The sequence below is a fragment of the Sphaeramia orbicularis genome, chromosome 10, assembly GCF_902148855.1.
Source record: "Sphaeramia orbicularis chromosome 10, fSphaOr1.1, whole genome shotgun sequence".
Taxonomy (NCBI): Eukaryota; Metazoa; Chordata; class Actinopteri; order Kurtiformes; family Apogonidae; genus Sphaeramia; species Sphaeramia orbicularis.
In genome coordinates this window covers 30,450,998-30,468,525 of record NC_043966.1, presented here as the reverse complement: position 1 = coordinate 30,468,525, position 17,528 = coordinate 30,450,998, and the positions used below count along the sequence as shown (strand labels likewise).

Genomic DNA, 17,528 nt, shown 5'->3' with positions numbered 1-17,528 from the left:
GGTATATCTTGTTTTCTTGTCTTATACTGTGACACCATATTAACAGTTCTGTGACACATTTTGGGTCATGACACTTACTTTGGGAGAGGCAGGTGTAAGGCAATGAGGAAGTGGTTGTTAAAATGGTTAGGAACATTTAAGCAGAAATGTCCTCTTATTATTCGTAGATGCAGGTACAGTGAGCTGGGTTGTGATGCTTTACCGTTTACACTAAGTTTGGACCTAGAAAAACAACCTTACCATCTTTACAGCTCATTCTCTGGCTTCTTTAAAGAACGCTTCACTAATGGCATCCTACGTTTCTCCATATGTGAAATCCTCAAAGGTTATGGCTATGTCTCATTAACAGCAGTAACAGTGATAACAGGAGTCGTAATTGCAGGAGTTTCTCAGTACTGTTTGTTGCGACCAACAGGAGGTGCTACACTATTACAATCCCCTCATTGCAGCCATTAAAAGAAACATGAAACCTTTAGTTCAGGCTGACATTCACACAATCTAAATTTTAATTCACAAAATTAACTGATGCTTTAATTCTTGTCTCATGCACATGCAACGTTCAACCATTATGACACCAGTTGCAGTGGTCAAACATTTAAGTGGAAGACGACAGGTTATTTTAACATTTGGTCTCTTCCAAGCATGTCAAATAAAATCTGCCACATAAAAGTAAAAGGTTCCCTTCCTTAGGCACAGTTGAAGTTTTTCAGAATTCTCCTGCCAAAAGAAATCAACATGAATGGAGGATGTTTTGCCAAAAAAGTAGATCATTGAGTACTAAAAAACAGAAATGAGCCTTGTTAAATGAAATCCGTCTTCCTCTGGAGTGACATTAAACCTTGCAGTCTCTACAAAAACATTTACGTTCAGTTAACTACCCAGATGCTATAAGAAAAGCAGCCCAGGGCCATGAAGAAGTGTGACTTCTGTTTTTGGTGAATCTAAAACATCATGACTGTTTCATACGGCGATATTTATGGCTGTGTATTTTTGCGTTTAGGCTGTGAGTTCTCTCAACCCAAATAAAGACGTGTCAATACTGGTGAAATTATGTTCTGGCGTACACAAATAAGTTGACTTCTTCACGTATTACTGGAGCTATGCTGATGAAGGATGTTCTTTAAATGTAGATGTTACATTCACATGATAACAAGAAAGCAATCCATAATAGAGGAAGACAGACCATTCCCATCTGAAAAACACACCTCTACCTTTATTCAAGAGTTATACAAGACAAGATACGGGGTGGGGAAGCCAAATTTACAATGAACATTTAGTTGTTTTTTCTCAGCAGGCACTACGTCAATTGTTTTGAAACCAAACATAGATTATAATAATAACATGATGATTGATGTCATAATCATACCTAACACTATTATCCATACCTTTTCAGAACCTTTTGCCCATATGAGTAATCAGGAAAGCAAACGTCAAAGAGTGTGTGATTTGCTGAATGCACTTGTCACACCAAAGGAGATTTCAAAAATAGTTGGAGTGTCCATAAAGACTGTTTATAATGGAAAGAAGAGAATGACTATGAGCAAAACTATTACGAGAAAGTCTGGAAGTGGAGGAAGCAACAAAAAAACGTACCAAAGCTTTTATTAAAACTCTCAAATCCAAAATCCTAAAGGATCCAACCAAATCCATGAAAAAAATGGCAATTGAACTTGAGGTAGACAACAAGACCGTTAGAAATGCAGTAAAATATGATTTGAAGTTAAACTCTTACACAAGAACACCAAAACACTTGTTGACAACAGCTATGAAGGAAAAGAGATTGGAAAGGTGCAAGAAAATTCTTACATGGTTCAAGAAAAAGTCCTCCATTGTAATGATCTTTTCAGATGAAAAGATCTTCACTGTCGATGCTGTACTGAACCGCAGAAATGACAGATTTATCGCAAAATCGAAAGCTGAGGTGTGACGAGTGCATTCAGCAAATCACACACTCTTTGACGTTTGCTTTCCTGATAACTCATATGGGCAAAAGTTTCTGAAAAGGTATGGATAATAGTGTTAGGTATGATTATGATATCAATATATGTTTGGTTTCAAAACAACTGACGTAGTGCCTGCTGAGAAAAAACAACTAAATGTTCATTGTAAATTTTGCTTCCCCACTCTGTACATATACAGTATATACAAAATATCAAAAGAGATCATAATACAAATATTTATTTCTATAAAAACCTGCATCACGTTACAAAAGTAGGCCAGCTTCTTTAGATTGGCTCCAAGTCAGACATTATTTTCTACTTATGAAAGATGATATTAATAAACCAGGGTGTGAGGTTATTTTGAAAGACATGCATGTGCCAAGCATGTATAGGTTACCTACAGTATGTAAACTAATGCCTCTCTGCCTGTTAAAGTATGTAGTATGTGCAGCGGCATTTGTGTGGAGATTTTTGTGTTCACCCGCGTACACTGTGTTGAAGATGTGACTTTAGTGTGACATTATCAGCACTGGTTTCTTATTATGTATGTTCCACTCTGTTCTGAGTACAAGACAGTTCATTAAATCCACTTTTTACTCCAACAGATTAAAACTGCTCTGCTACACTTCACGTTCAACTCTGTTTTACTGTAATTACCGACACAAAGGAGTACATGCTGTATTCATTAAATGCAGCATCTTTTAATTTCCACCACCCGGCTGTAACAGACACACACACACACACACACACACACACACACACGCACACACAAACACACACACACACAAACACAAACACACACACACACACACACACACACACACACACACACATATCCTTTACTTAATCAAAGAGATTTTCAAGATACAGCAACATTTCTCAGTCCAGCAGCGACCAAATGAAAGTCCCAGTGTCGGATACTGGCAGTGTTGGTGTTTGTGTTAGTTACTGGCGTTTCAGACAACTGTGTGGTACGCATTCGGCCTGTTCCTCCAGCTCAGGGCAGGGGTTCCCAGAATTAGCGGGCCGCAACAGGATGTAGCGTGTACGGTGGCGAACACCACCTCTGGAGCATGGACCCAAACACAAACCCCAGGACGACCAAAGAGACACTTCACAGTCAAGTGGTGTTGCTGTGTTGGAAGGAGAGAAGTGACAAAACGAACACATTCATCATAAAGACAAAGAATGTAAATGCATCATCTGTGGCTAAAACTGCTTCCACTACTGCTGAGAGTAGACGTGACGTAAACCTGCACTGTAGATATGGGCCTCTCTATCTCCAAAAACTATGCTTTTACAGGATGTATCATCAAGCCATTTAGTTTACATTAAACATATTTAAGAAATAAATGACATAATGAGCACTTAACAGACTTAAAACCCCAAGCACAGCATAAAGGTGTCTTCAGTCATATCAAAAGTCAACTGCTGAATATTACACGATATATTAATGCATATTAGGTTCTTAACACCAAATCAACCAGAAGTATCTACTGATCTAAAATGTTTAAATACTGTTGATCTACTATTCCTATCAACACATGTAACTAATTGAGGTAAAAGTCCGATTCTCATGTTTTGATGGTCATCAGATATGACCCATTTAGTCATTCAGAGGCTCCATAGTGAACATGGAAACACCATCATCTTCTCCAGCATAGTAAAACCCAAGTAATGTGACAAATGACAGTGGTTGGAGATGCTTGTTATTTTGTTCAGTTGATATATTTTGCTGAAAAAGTCACTTCTTTCTCAGTTTTCTCTGTTTTGATAGAATAACCTTTGAACTGACTCTGAGCTTTTATGAACATCTATATGATCAGTAAATTAAATATAGGAAAATACCTGATTTACACTGAAAAAATGCAAAATACAGAGATTAATATTATAATAAAAGGTGATAAATCACTTAGGAATGGTTAAATGTAGACAGAAACTCATTTGGAAGTCAACATGAAAATAGTTCTTGGTCTTTAAGGGTTAAAGATATAATTTGTAGGTCACATATTGATCACCTTAACAGAGCAGACTAGGATCTATTTGAAGGAGGCTTCACTTATAGCATTCTTATCTGTATGTGCATTAACTGAAGTCCTGAAAGGTTTCACTCCGTCACCTCCCATTTTAGTGCCCTATTATGGCTGATTAATAATAATAACACAAGTAATAGTAGAAGTTATACAGTACTGTTATTGATTGTGAACACAGCTAAACTAAGTGAGCTTCTCTATCTCCAAATATGTGCTTTTACATGATTAATCATCTAATCATATAGGTTTGCATTCACCATATTTAAGAAATTAATGATATAATGAGATTTAACCCATGAGGACCGTGTGACATTTGTGGCAGTTCCAAAATAATTTTTTCCTCTATATTTAACCATCCTTAAGTGGTTTATCCCCATTTACTGTAATATTATCTTTTGTATTTTGTAGTTTTTTTTCCAGTTAAAATCAGGTATTTTCCAACATTTAATTCACTGATCAAGTAGATGTTCATACAAGCTCAGATTAAAGTTGATCATTATTATATCAATACCAGAGAAAACTGATGAAAAAGTGACTTTTTCAGCAAAATCTCTCATTAACTGAACATAAACCCAATGTGTCCATCCACTGTCACTGAACCAACTGCATGGGTTTTACTGGTGAATCAATGTTGTAGAAGATGATGGTGTTTCCACGTTCACTACGGAGCTTCTGAACGTCCAAATGGGTCATATCTGTTGGACATGAAAAAATGAGTAACTATTTTACAACAATTATTTACATGGATTGATAGGATTAGTGGATCAGCAGGTATTAAACAGTTTAGATCAGTAGATGGTTTTGGTCGCCAATGGCTGTTTGGGTCTTTATGGGTTAAACCCCCAAACACAGCGTAAGAATTCTTACTATATTATATGAAGTGAATATAAGTATATATGTTTCTTGAAGTCTGATGACCTGTTTTTTTCACTTACAAATAAACGTCCCTTACCTGAGAAACGCTGGGGGCTGATAGAATTCGGTAAAATATGATTGGACATCACAGTTTGACGGTGAAGCGATCTGCTCTGTTGCGTGAGCTTTACGCTGGCAATCGGTGGGAGCTCTTTAAGGCGTGGGTAGTAGAAGGAGTTTGCCGGATGGTTTGGCATCTGAGATGTGATCTGAGCAAGACACGCAGGGATAATTCATCAGGAAAGCCAGCAAGATCTCAGCTTTGAAACATATGCACGGCAAAGATAGATGATCTATTATGTAACAGAGGCCCTTTTTACTAAAATCATTTCAGGCTGGTCACACGGTCTGCAGAGCAATCACCTAAGTGGAGACAGCTAAGAATGAAGTCCCATATGCTACAGGAGCCTATTTAAAGAATCAGGTGAACCTTCCACATTGTATTGTCTCACTATGGACTGAATGAGTGAAGAGTTGACAGTAAATCATAACCACTTATGAAATTCTGAACTTTCTGGAGGGAAAAGCTGACGTACCTTGGTGATGTTTTCTGGAGGGCTGGTGGGAAAATTTGGAGAGGAGAAAGTAAATCCACTGTCTGTCCCTGCATCATAAGGATGGAGGTCAACAGTCACTTCCTCTTTCCACTGGTTACCGTCACAAAGGTTTAGGCTGTCCACACCAACGAACCAGTCTGGACTGGGAATCATCTTCACCATCAGGGACAACTGGTGGTCAGAGAGAAAGATAGCACCTTAATGTCATACTTTACTGCACTGCAGGGGTACATTGAGTTTCACTTAAACCATAAAACAGATCATTAGTCATCCTCATTTTAACATGTACCTGTTTTGCCAAGAACAATGATTTCAGGCATATTTCTTCAAGGATCATTGTTTTTTATGTTTTGAATAATATTACTCATATTACTGAACCCATTATATTCTTTATTTCTCTTTCCTTTTTGTCAAACTGTAATTAAATAAAACAATTACATCAAGCAAAAAGTATATTGAAATCAGACATCACAGTGCCAACAGCTATAGTTCTAACATCAATCAGATGTCTGACTGCAGTTCTGGAAGTGTACCAGCTGAATAATAGTTCTCTTAGGAGCACAGAAAGGAAGTGATGAAAACCAATCATACTCGCAATTTTCTGTTACCACCTCATCTTTTATGTATTTCATATGTTGTGTGCAGTTAGTAAGTTAAGAAAGCAGGTCAATGACTATGGTATAGCACACATGACTACACACACACATAGCCAATGCCAGACCTCTTAAACTTTGTAATTTATATTTGCAGGGATTGGGGATTGCGTGTGTACACATGCATGCACCCACTCAGTTTCCAGCGCAGGTCAGACTGCGTCTCCTCTGTGATGTATGCTTCCTGAAAGCTGGTGACCTCATACAGGAAATGCCCTGGGGGTCAGCACACGCTGAGGTGGCAGACACCCAAAAAACAGCAGTGAACAGTGGAAAGCGCCTCCCTGTTTGCAGCCTGATGTTTGAAGACCTGAGCCTCTCTGGACTGGAATAGGATGGGTGGGCTTATAAAACTCCTGACGGACTTGGATGAAGTGGGACGGGCTGGAGAAAAGAGCTGGATGAAAGAGTGCTGGAACAGATATCAAAACCGTTCACCAGGCAGAGCAGACCACTTGGGACAGGAGGACGGCAGTGTCAGCATGACACACCGGGTCTGTTTCATGCCTGTGACGCACAGCGAGAAACAGAGAGGCCGGATCAGAAGCAGCTCTGTTGCTTTTCAGAATCCTCCACTGATCCCCTCCTTCCTCACTTCCTTCCTTTCTCTTTGCTTTCTTTGCTTCTCTTCTAACATCTCTCCTTCCTCCTGTACCTTTCAATCTCCTCTGAAACGTTTTTGCCAAGAAGCCAAGAAGCCGTCCTGCTCTATCCACTGGGTCACACAGCAAGGATGTCTACCGAAGGGCTATCCCTCATCACAGGTTTAACCAGACCTGGCAGACAGTTCCTCAAAGCTCCCATGATTCTTATGACTTTGTCTCCATCACAGCAAATTTTTCACCAAAAAAAATGAAAACGAAGCGCCCTAGAAAACAAATTAACCAGAAAAACACACTTAATAGACAGGTGCTATGTTTGCACTTTCTCTGGTGCCAGTTAGAAAATACTGAATTTATAAGAATGAGCCCGACTGGACCCTCTGTTTTTCTGTTATCTGTCTGCTTTGAATTACACTTTTAACAGCAATAGCAGAAGGCTCATGAATATGGAGAACTGACTCATGTGTTTGGGATTTTTGGGGCATTGCATGTGAATGTTTTGTTTTAGTGGGAAAGAGAAAAAGGATGGGATTCATATAAGTGGATCTCATCCTTCGCTCTGAAAGAGACAGAAAAGCAGACTAACAGATCAAGCTGTCAACGGTTACACATCATTAATTCTGTCATAGTCACATTCTGCACAAATACATTGTTTTACCATGCGTTTTCCACTGATCTAAAAACAGATGAGCCAATTTAAATGCAGTTGCAGACATCACGCACCTCGACGGCATGCTGTTAAGCTGCTGTCCGTGACGAGTACTTACTAAAGTCTCCTCTGTCTTATGTTGTTTGTGATTTTTTTTAAAGCCTGCAAGCAGTGGAATAACCAATAAACAAATGTAGGTCACCAGACTTTCAGGCAGGCATGCACCTACAGCATTTCTTCTTCATCCTCTTCTGTTCTATTCCCTGTCACACCCTTCTGCTAATTCACCAGCTATATATGCATACACATGGTTTAATACTTCATTTAATAACTTAAACTGTGTGACTATTGCAACACATTGCTTGTATCCACTGTGTCATGCCTCCTCAAATCCTCTGCCTTTGTTTAAAAGCCTTCATCCTAAATTTAGGCTGAGGCTCAAAACAGACGCCAACTGTGAACTTTGCTCTCAGACACCTTCAGCTTTGAGCAGCGCAGGTAGTCTGTAATTTACAAAAAAGCAAAGTTACATTACAGTCTGGTTGAACACTGAGCCTGTTTTCTGAAGATATCATCAGCTAACAGATGCCTCCACACCTGAGTTATTGAAACAATCCAGATTCTAGATGAGCTCAGAGGATAAGTTAGTGTTTAATAAAAACAGCTGAATACATACTGTATATACTCTGTTTTTCTAGATAGTGTTCTCTTGCTGTGCTAAAGGGATTGTGTGATAAAGAGGGAATTCTGCGCTAAAATATCCACTTGGTTTTGCTTTGACTGCTGAAACCTCATATTAGCTACTGCTCAGCTCAAGATTATTGTATGAAAAACTGTCTTATATTGCAGTCACGGTATAAAGGGGTCGCGTCAGTGCCAGGGGTAGGAACGATTAAAGTAAAAATCTTTCATTTTACATGTTGGCATGTGTATTTTGTTTATCTTGGGCTTAAATGATTCTTAACCTATCCATTACCTTGGATTGAACTTTGACTAAATGTCTTCCAGGGCCCTTCTCCTGAGTTCAGTGGGACAGGCAGCAGACAGAGTGCAGACCGCACAGGATGGATGTGGGCGTTTGTGGCTGCAGGACTACGGCGTATTGGCTAAACATAGCCTGATTGGATAGTGGAAATAAGTGGTGAAGTGTTTGGTAGGAGCGGAAGGGCAACGTTATGGGGAGGCCATGGTCCCTGATGACCGAATAGATTGAGTCAAGCCGACAGTTTGAGTGACTTACCGTGTCTGAGCATGTGTGTGCTTTTCCGAGGGAATATATGCTTCAACAAGGAATATTGTTTCTACTAAAGTTTTATTTGTGCCTACCAGTGAGCTTCGAGGTAGCATGAGCAGCTCTGTGGAGCTGTGGCCAATGCCATTTGGGATCCCGGCTGTTCTGTACATGGCGCCGACTGCACGTCTCTTTCTTGCCTCCTTGGCCCCCTTCATTATCTCCACCGTCACCCCGAGTTCAGCAAAGCTCTGCAACCCTGCACTGGCTGAAGCCCCCTCTTCCCACAGTCGAAAATGACGATTATGGCTGACCGCTAAAGAGAGAAAAGAAACACAAAAAAACAGAAAACACAGGAGTAAGATGCTTATTCCTGTGAGTGCCTATCAATGTCAGTAAAGTACCACTGAGGCTGAGCCAGAGGGTGAGATCATTTCCACCACAGAGACTGTATGTATTTCAATGGCTGCCTCCTTTTCCCTTCACTTAAACAGATAATTCTTAAGGAATTGCCCACATGTGTGTCTTTAGCATTACTGCACAGCTATAGTTACATCTTTTCTTCTTCTATCACTGATAAAACCACAACACCAGCTGTAGCTGCCAGAGTATAGGTCATGATTTCAAAGTCAGCAACCAAACAGGACAAAAAAAATTAAACAATTTTGCAAACCCTCATTCTTTTTTGAACATTTTGAGCCAATAGAACATCTGCTTCACATTCCCATATTCAGATATTTAGTTCTGGTTATCAATGAAATCTGTTAAGAATCAAGAGGTTAAACTGTTTGTGCCGCAGGTCCAGGATCTCAGAACTGAAACCCACAGAGCCACTGGCCTGGACCAGTGGTTTAAGGGCAGAGTAAGGTTAGCCAGAAACACGCTGACAAATGCTCTGATGGTTCTGCCTTACCTCACTTTTCAGAGCTGCATTCAGGCACACATACACAACTGTACACTCATATTTAAGCACTCTTGACACATGTATTAACACACACACCACACAAGCCACACACACAACATGCCCAGCACACTTCACACACTATCTTGTTTCTCCCCGAACTGCTATTACTTATTCACTTAATTGCATTTCCATCCCAACAAATTTCCCACAAGCGTCAAGTCCTTGAAATTCAATAACACATCACATTTAAGCCCCACCAAGACGTTAAAGCCCACTTCCCGCCCTTCCTAAATTGCTTCTGTTTTTTCTTTGGCCATGACAAACTCCATTCCCTCTCTCCTCTGGCAGTGTCCTTGGTCCCTTGAACCCTGGTTTCACAATTGAACAATACAAAACTGTCATGGGCCCCTAAACCTCTCGGCAGGTTATATTTTTTTTGGACTGTGACAAATTCCATGTCCAAAGTTCCAAGTGTTTTCCCTCCTGTCCCCACTGGCCACACATCAGTCTGGTGTTTTTCTTTTCTTGTGACAAAGCCCATTGCAGGGTCTAGCACACAGGGACGTTAAAAGCCATTAGGGGTGTGTCTCAATCTCTGGTGCCTGTCTCTATATACAGTAAGTTGACCATCATCCTCTGGCAGGGTGGCTATTGTGAGAGTTGGAAAACAGACAAAGCCACGATCACCACAGACAGTGATGCACAGGAGTAGACTAAAAACACACCTAAAAAACATCCATGTACACGCATACAAACATCTGCCATCCATCCCATACTCCCTGGCTTGGAAAAAAAAAAGAACAAGAAAAAAAGGCGAGCCCCAATTTCCTCTTCCTCTACTCCTCCTGGCATAGAGGTAAGTGGTCTGACCCCACCACACCCTGACTATCATCACCCACCTTCACTAGTCCCAAAGCGTTGTCTGCAGGCTTTACCGCCAACACTGTGGTGAACCAGCGGAAATGTGGGAAGGCGTGTAGGATTGAAAGCAATAGAGAAATATTGAAGATATGATGGGATAGAAATTAGAGAAACAGAGAGACGCCCCATCTGTTAGCATTTAGGCTGTCCTTCTTATTGCTCTCTTCTTGCTGCTTTACTCATTAACATCTCTCAAATGTGCTACTGTGTACAAGTGTTTAACTCAGGCTGAAGAGAGAGGGATCTGTGCTGAATTAAAGCTGAGGCCTGAGCGAGAAATGGAGGATTTTTGGCCTTTCTCACCTATGAGTTTGGACCACTGTGCAGGGGGCCGGAACAGTGGATATTGCTTGGGGAAAGCCTGCGGGCTCCAGTGACCTGTAAAGACCAGGATGTAGGAAGCAGGACCCTTGGCCGTGCATTCGGTCCCGTTGAGTGGTCGCAGAGGCCCAGCAAAACTGAGGGAAAGCTTCATAAGCACAAAGAGGAGCTGCTGCAGCCAACCGCAGGTCAGGTGTTCTGATGACATCATCTGAAAGACACGGAGAAATTAAAAAAAAAAAAAAACTGTATTCCTCACCAGTGGACAAGAAGTATCACGCAGCATGCTCTGCCTCTGCCAGGCTCCTGGCAAAACACAAAAATGTATCCTCATGAAATATTGCTCTCACTATTGAGCTTTCCTGAACATCATGAAATGTGTGGCAAGAAGTCTCTCAGAAGGACTAGGGCTGTATAATCTTTGTCCATATGCAAGCAAATGAAAGGCTCTGAACTTAAAAATTTAGGAAACCCAACCCAGACAATACTGGAAAAACAGTAAAAGAAGGAAATTCCTGGTTCCTGCTTCATATCACAACACATCCATTTTAAGGATAAAGCTTATTGAACTCGCTGACCCTCCAGCTTTTGATTAAAAAAATCCTCTTATTCCTATCTTGAGTGTGCTGGTCCTGAGCCAATCTGTGGCTCCACGGCAAAATGGTTAACATTCATAGCTGTCACAGTAATGTCTGCTACAGAAGGCGCCTTAAAATAAATATAATATGGATGACATCCTAAGGATAGATGAGTACCGTCTGCTCTGCTCTACTGACCTCACTGACTGACCATGCACTGACCACTGACTGCTGAGTCAGACTCACACTCTATTAAGAGACAGAAAAAGGAGGCAGGCGTGGGCGGGATGATCACATCAAACAGATCTGAACTTATTTTAGTTCTTAATATTATTGTATCACTTAAAAATATACTGTTTTTTAATCACTTGTTTATTCATTTTTGTTGCTTCCCTCATTGCCAGTAATCTCTCTTATCACCTTTCCTCTGTGAACATCCTACATTGTACATTATCATCCTTTAACTTTCTTCATCTGTATTATCACTCCATCATCACTCTTCTCTCCTGCTTGCATGGTTTGTGCAAATAATTTCATTTTCTCATCTTAACAATTTACTTGAGTTGTGGGGTCTATTCACTGTAAATCCCAAAAGCAAATACGGCTTTGGGACGTTCCAGTTCCAGTCATTGGCGCTGAAACTTCGGGGGAAAAAAAATTGCCTGACCCTTACACTGGTTTGCCTGTCTGACTTGCAGATGCTTTTCATTTTCTTTTGATGCCAGATTGTGATTTTTTTATGCATGTTACAAAAAGTAAGAGTGATGGTTTGTAGCTGTAGTGTGCAGTGGTGTTTCTATGAGTTACTACTCTACAACTAAACCTCAAAGCAGCTGCAGAATGCAGACAGTTACATTTGGGCAAGTGGACAAACACACAAACACCTATGCACTGATGCACACACATACACACACATACACATAACACTCATGTCTTGTTGCACATTGTCCCTGAAGTCTATTTCCAGAGGTCAGATAGTATTACTCTGCCAGTATAGCTGCAAAACTCCAACTCTGACACTTTTCTGATCACAACTTTATATGTCACTGAGTGTTTTATCAATTCCCCATCTCCATTAAATGTATATTAACCACTGTGTATTTCAAAAGACCCCCATAAAAATACTGCAGTTATGGAGACATACAGTGCTCAGATTTGATCTTACTGATCAGCTGCAACTCCAGTACTCTGCAGGAAGCACAAAAGACTCAGCACGAAGATGCTTAAGCATGCAACCAAACATGAGTTCTTGCAGAAACTTATCATAAGCATACATTTTTCCATGAATTTGTGAGCTACGCAAACTGGGGTTAATGGGAGTTCACCCACTTGAACTGAAAGTTTTTCACGTTAGTATGTGATCTTAACTATTACTTTACTGTCTGTTCTGTCAACTCTGTTTGGGTATTGGAAAAGAGGTCAGTCTTGTAACAAGCTGTTGCAAAGATTTAGCTTTTACAGCCTGTTTTACGCATACACACATACATTTACATTCCAGTCTATATAAAGAAGTATGTCTTAATTGCAGGCTAACAACAAAACACTTATTGTATATAGTTTCTAGGTTTTGGCCCAAATTTGCTCTAAGACACATGAGTGGATTCTGAAAGCTTCCCTTTGAACTTGTCACACTGACCCTGGGCATTTCATCAGTTGACACACAGACCTGAAAACAAGTATAGAAATAATAACAGACTATATGACCATTTCAGTTGACATAAATAAAAAACTCACACCGCAGACCGGGCCTCGTCACTCAACGTAAACAGAGCCACGGGAGTTTTTTTTCTCTCTCTTAGGCACAAAACACAATAAAATGAGGGGATATGGCGAGGGGCCAAAAGTAGCGGCTGGCTCCCCGTGGGCACCTTTACTGTGCAATTTCAGCAAACTCATGCAGAGATAATACACACATTCACCTCAGCTCATATACACAGGCATGCAGGTATTCGGGCACAGACACAGATTTGTGAACGCAGCAGGACTTATGTTCATTTTAACAAGGAGAGGGCAGGGAGGTAATTAGCTGCTTTTCTTTAAGCCAAGGAAACAGCAGCGGACTGAACAGTTTGCACAGAATGAAGAAACAAAGTGTTTCTTGCCAAAAACATCTTACAAAGTCCACATACTGTATTGGTGCCATTTACTTCTTGTACACTGGTACATAGACAGACTCAAGCTGGAATCCATCAGAAATCTCACTGTTTCAGTGGAGGCAGAGGAGAAATCGTGACAGCAACAGGCGAAAGTAAGTACTAAAAGGATCTCCTGAAGCTATGATTTCAAAGGAAATAGATCTACATTCAGATATGAGAAGTCTGCAAAGCCAGCAAGATGTATCTCATAAAAGGACATCTGGGCACACTATTGTTGCATAAGAAACAAATGTGGCATTCATTTAATAATGAAAAATGTCATTAACATACTCAAAGAAGAAGACTTTTAATGAGAGACAGCTGATTTCAGACAAAGTTTTATATTTAAAACATGTGATGAATTATGACATTCTACCATCCACAGTATATTAAGTACTGCAACCTGCAAATTTGCTGCTACATTGAATTGTTGCTTACATTTAAATGCATGAATGAAAATAAAACCACGGATACATTTTACTGCCAACATTGATTTAGTTTTACTTGACAATCTGAATACGATTCCTGAGGAAGCGTGCACACTTTCAGTTCTCGACAGCAGTGAGGACTGACATGAGACTGAATGAATGGAGGCTCAGTGTGTGTCCTACCTGTGTTGGATCAGTCAGTCACAAAACCTGCAGCAGAATCTGTGTCGGCAGCTCAGAGAGGATACAGCTTCTTCTTCTTCTTTACTCCAACTGGCTGTCGGCTGCTGCAACCTTATCAGCTCTTATCCCTCTATCCTCAGTCTTTATCTCTCTTTCCAAAATTTTCTCCTCCTCCCTTCTCTCTCTCATTGTATCTCCTCAGATTACCTTCCCCTCTCTCACTTTCTCTCGCTCCCTCTACTTTTCTCCTCCCCCTCCTTCTCTTTTCTCCCCCTACTTCTCCTTGTATGGAAAGGCAGTTAAAGCCTGACTCCTCTTCTCCACTGTCCTTCTCTCCCTCTTGTCTTTCTCTCACTCCTTTTCTCTCCCTCTTTCAGTGGTAAACTAAGTAACCTCACTGCTGACAAGGTAATCAACACCACATTGGCTTCGTTTAATATATGCCATTCAGCATTGTGTATTTTCCTATCCTTGTTCTTCTGCTCACACTGTCAGACTTACGAGGTGTAGAGTTGCTGAATAATGGCAGTAAAATAAGGGCAGAAATGAGAAATAGGCCTTGCGCACAGATATGCAACCTGTATAACAGCTGAGTTGAGTGTAGACAGGAGCACAGCCTTTTATTTCTGCAGTTCATTTACTGATTGGACTTTGCAGAGAATCAAGAGGCTTTTAAATGGTTACCGTCTTTTTCCTTCCAAATAGGTCTTGCGTCCTGTGGCTGATCCAGCTGTGATCTCAGTCGAGGAACCCCTTTTCCTTAAGTCATGGTGTGTGTGTGTGTGTGTGTATATGAGACATGTGTGACCACCAGTTACCACAGCTGGTACACACATGGCCAACCAGGGAGGTTTCTGTTACCAGCCGCCACTCACTTATCAACGTGTCAAGGCTCAAACTAAATGAGGCAGTGTGAGCATGTGTGACTCTGCGGAAAACCTTTTAGTTACTTTTGCTACTTTACTGATTATTTCGCTTCCAGATGATGCAACAGAGCAGATGGCCTTTTTCAGCAGGACAGACATTTCATTGAAGAATTCACTTTGCACACGTGTTCACCCTGGTCTACGTTGACTATGAGCTATGTGGACCAGGCACAGTTACTCCTTAGACCTACTCTATCAACTCAACTGCAGATGACCCGACTAACATTAACCAGATCTAATAGACAAGTCTGGATCTGGGGACTCACGGGCCTTAAAAACAACTTGGCCATGTCACTGCCGGGTTCTGCTATGAACCTTCCAAAGAACGAGGAGAAATGAGGCAGGGAACACGAGAAGATCAGGTAACAATTTGCAGAAGTCTGTGTCCTGCGGATGTTAACAATCAAATAAACAATTACATTCTCACTCCATCTGTTTCTTCTTACTCTTTTCATCCCCTTTCATCATCTGCTTTCCTCATTTTCCCTTCTCTATCTATCTATCTATCTATCTATCTATCTATCTATCTATCTATCTATCTATCTATCTATCTATCTATCTATCTATCTATCTATCTATCTATCTATCTATCTATCTATCTATCTATCTGCCAATAAATTCCTCTTTTATATGTGCAATTCAACTTTCCTTCCTATAATGTTTATGACTTTAAATGTTTTATGAGTGTAACAATTTAAAATATGTATTATGCACTAATGGCTACAGTCATTAAGAATTGTTGGTACACCATTAATTAAACTAACAAAAAGCCTTTACAGACCTGTTTCTGTGATCAGTTTGTTTTGAGGAGGAACATGCAGTGACACCAGACTCTGTGGCGCAACGGTAGCGCGTCTGACTCCAGATCAGAAGGTTGCGTGTTCAAATCACGTCAGGGTCAGTTACCTTATTCTTTCCTACTCAGAACACATGATTATATTTGTAATGTACTTCAGTGGACACATAGGCTACATTCAGACTGCAGGGTTAAGCTTTAGAATGGGTTGGGGGTAGACCTCAGGGAGTGTCCAAAAATTCAACATAATGTACAAAGACACAGTTATGTCACAATATATTCCTCAAGGAAGGGAGTGATTGTTACTTGGATTGTCAGGTTGTTATACTGTGTTTTTTGTGGAAGTATGTATGTACATATGTATACATAGATGTGCAGATATGGGTTGGTGTACAGAGGTATACATAATTTGGTATGTATGTATATGTGTACGTGGCGGTATGTGTATAAGTATGCAGGTATGTGGGGGTATATATATATATGTTTATAGATAATCACAATCTTATATTGTATATTATGTGATTAGGTACTAACAGTCTGAGGACTGGAAACGGAGGGTAGAACTAGATAAGCAGTGGCTTCTTCCTACTCCCGTTCAGACACAACAGTTTTGGGTTTTTTTTCCTATATTTTGTATTACATTTGTGTCTGAAATAAACTACACTAAAAACTAAAACCGCAGGCAAATGTGGCCATAATCCGATTTTTTTGCCAATATGTGATCTGTATCTGATCTGTTAAAGACAGTTCTAACAGCATATATCCGATTTTTTTCAAATCTGACCCAGGCCACTTTCATATGTTGTCCTAAATCCAATACGTATCTGATTATTTTGCAATGTGACTTCATTATGAATGGGCAGGTCTCATTTATCCAACCTTTACTGTTAGGACAGATTGTACGAGTACTGGACCCAGATGCAAGACCCTCAGACAGGAGTACAATTAAAATGGATTTATTAGAAATAATCAGAGTAACAGGTTCACACAGAATGGTAATGAATGTATCTTCAGCTGGACTGAGATGGGGAATCGTCTCGGCTTCGGATCTTAAGTGAACCTCGTTACGGCCCAGGTCGGGAGCACACGAGGGGAACCCGACTAGGAGAGAGCAAAGGAGAATCAGTGGACAGACCAGGTCATACACGGGCAGACTATCAGACAGGCAAACGTACATAGGGTCAGGCAGGCTCACGTACCAGTAGTCCAGGCAGGGGTCAAACCAGGAAAAGGCACCAAGGCAGAGGAACAGACAGGGGTCAGGCGTATACTCAGGTGTGATGACAAACCAGGTCGAAGACAGACGAGCAGGCAGACGAGGAACAGGCAGAGTCGGAGGTCGAGGGGCAAAACAGGTCACAACAGGCAGACAGGATCAAAAAACGCTGGTAAGTAATCACACCAAGGGTTGAAAACGAACTGGCAACGAACAGGGGGAAACACAGGGTTTAAATACACAAGAGGGCGGGAAGACAATTGGACACAGGTGGAGACAATCAGGGAGGAGGCAGGTAATCAGGGCAAAGGTGAACACAAAGAGGAAGTAAAGACACCAGACAAGACACATGAGGGAAACTAACAAAATAAAACAGGAAACACACAAAACAAGAAAAAGTCCAGGGACTGATATGACAGAACCCCCCCCTCAAGGGACGGCTCCAGACGGCCCAGGAACCTCAGGGTGGCGATGATGGAAATCCCTGATGAGCTCCGGGTCCAGGATGAAGGACGCAGGGACCCAGGACCGCTCTTCTGG

At 40.9% G+C, this 17,528-nt stretch overlaps 1 protein-coding gene and 1 non-coding gene across 2 annotated transcripts; one reads left to right on the top strand and one right to left on the bottom strand.

The window, feature by feature from the left end:
- Positions 1 to 2,109: 2,109 nt before the first annotated feature.
- On the bottom strand, positions 2,110 to 14,211 carry spon2a (spondin 2a, extracellular matrix protein). Its single transcript, XM_030145778.1, has 6 exons — positions 14,051 to 14,211; positions 10,709 to 10,937; positions 8,676 to 8,896; positions 5,425 to 5,616; positions 4,926 to 5,097; positions 2,110 to 3,073 (listed from the first exon to the last, which is right to left on the bottom strand). The coding sequence occupies exons 2-6, from the start codon at positions 10,935 to 10,937 to the stop codon at positions 2,886 to 2,888; spliced, it is 1,002 nt and encodes a 333-aa protein (XP_030001638.1). The 5' UTR covers positions 14,051 to 14,211; the 3' UTR covers positions 2,110 to 2,885.
- A 1,594-nt stretch (positions 14,212 to 15,805) lies between these two features.
- trnaw-cca (transfer RNA tryptophan (anticodon CCA)) lies at positions 15,806 to 15,877 on the top strand. The gene has a single exon. It is a non-coding gene; the product is annotated as a tRNA-Trp (tRNA).
- Positions 15,878 to 17,528: the final 1,651 nt, after the last annotated feature.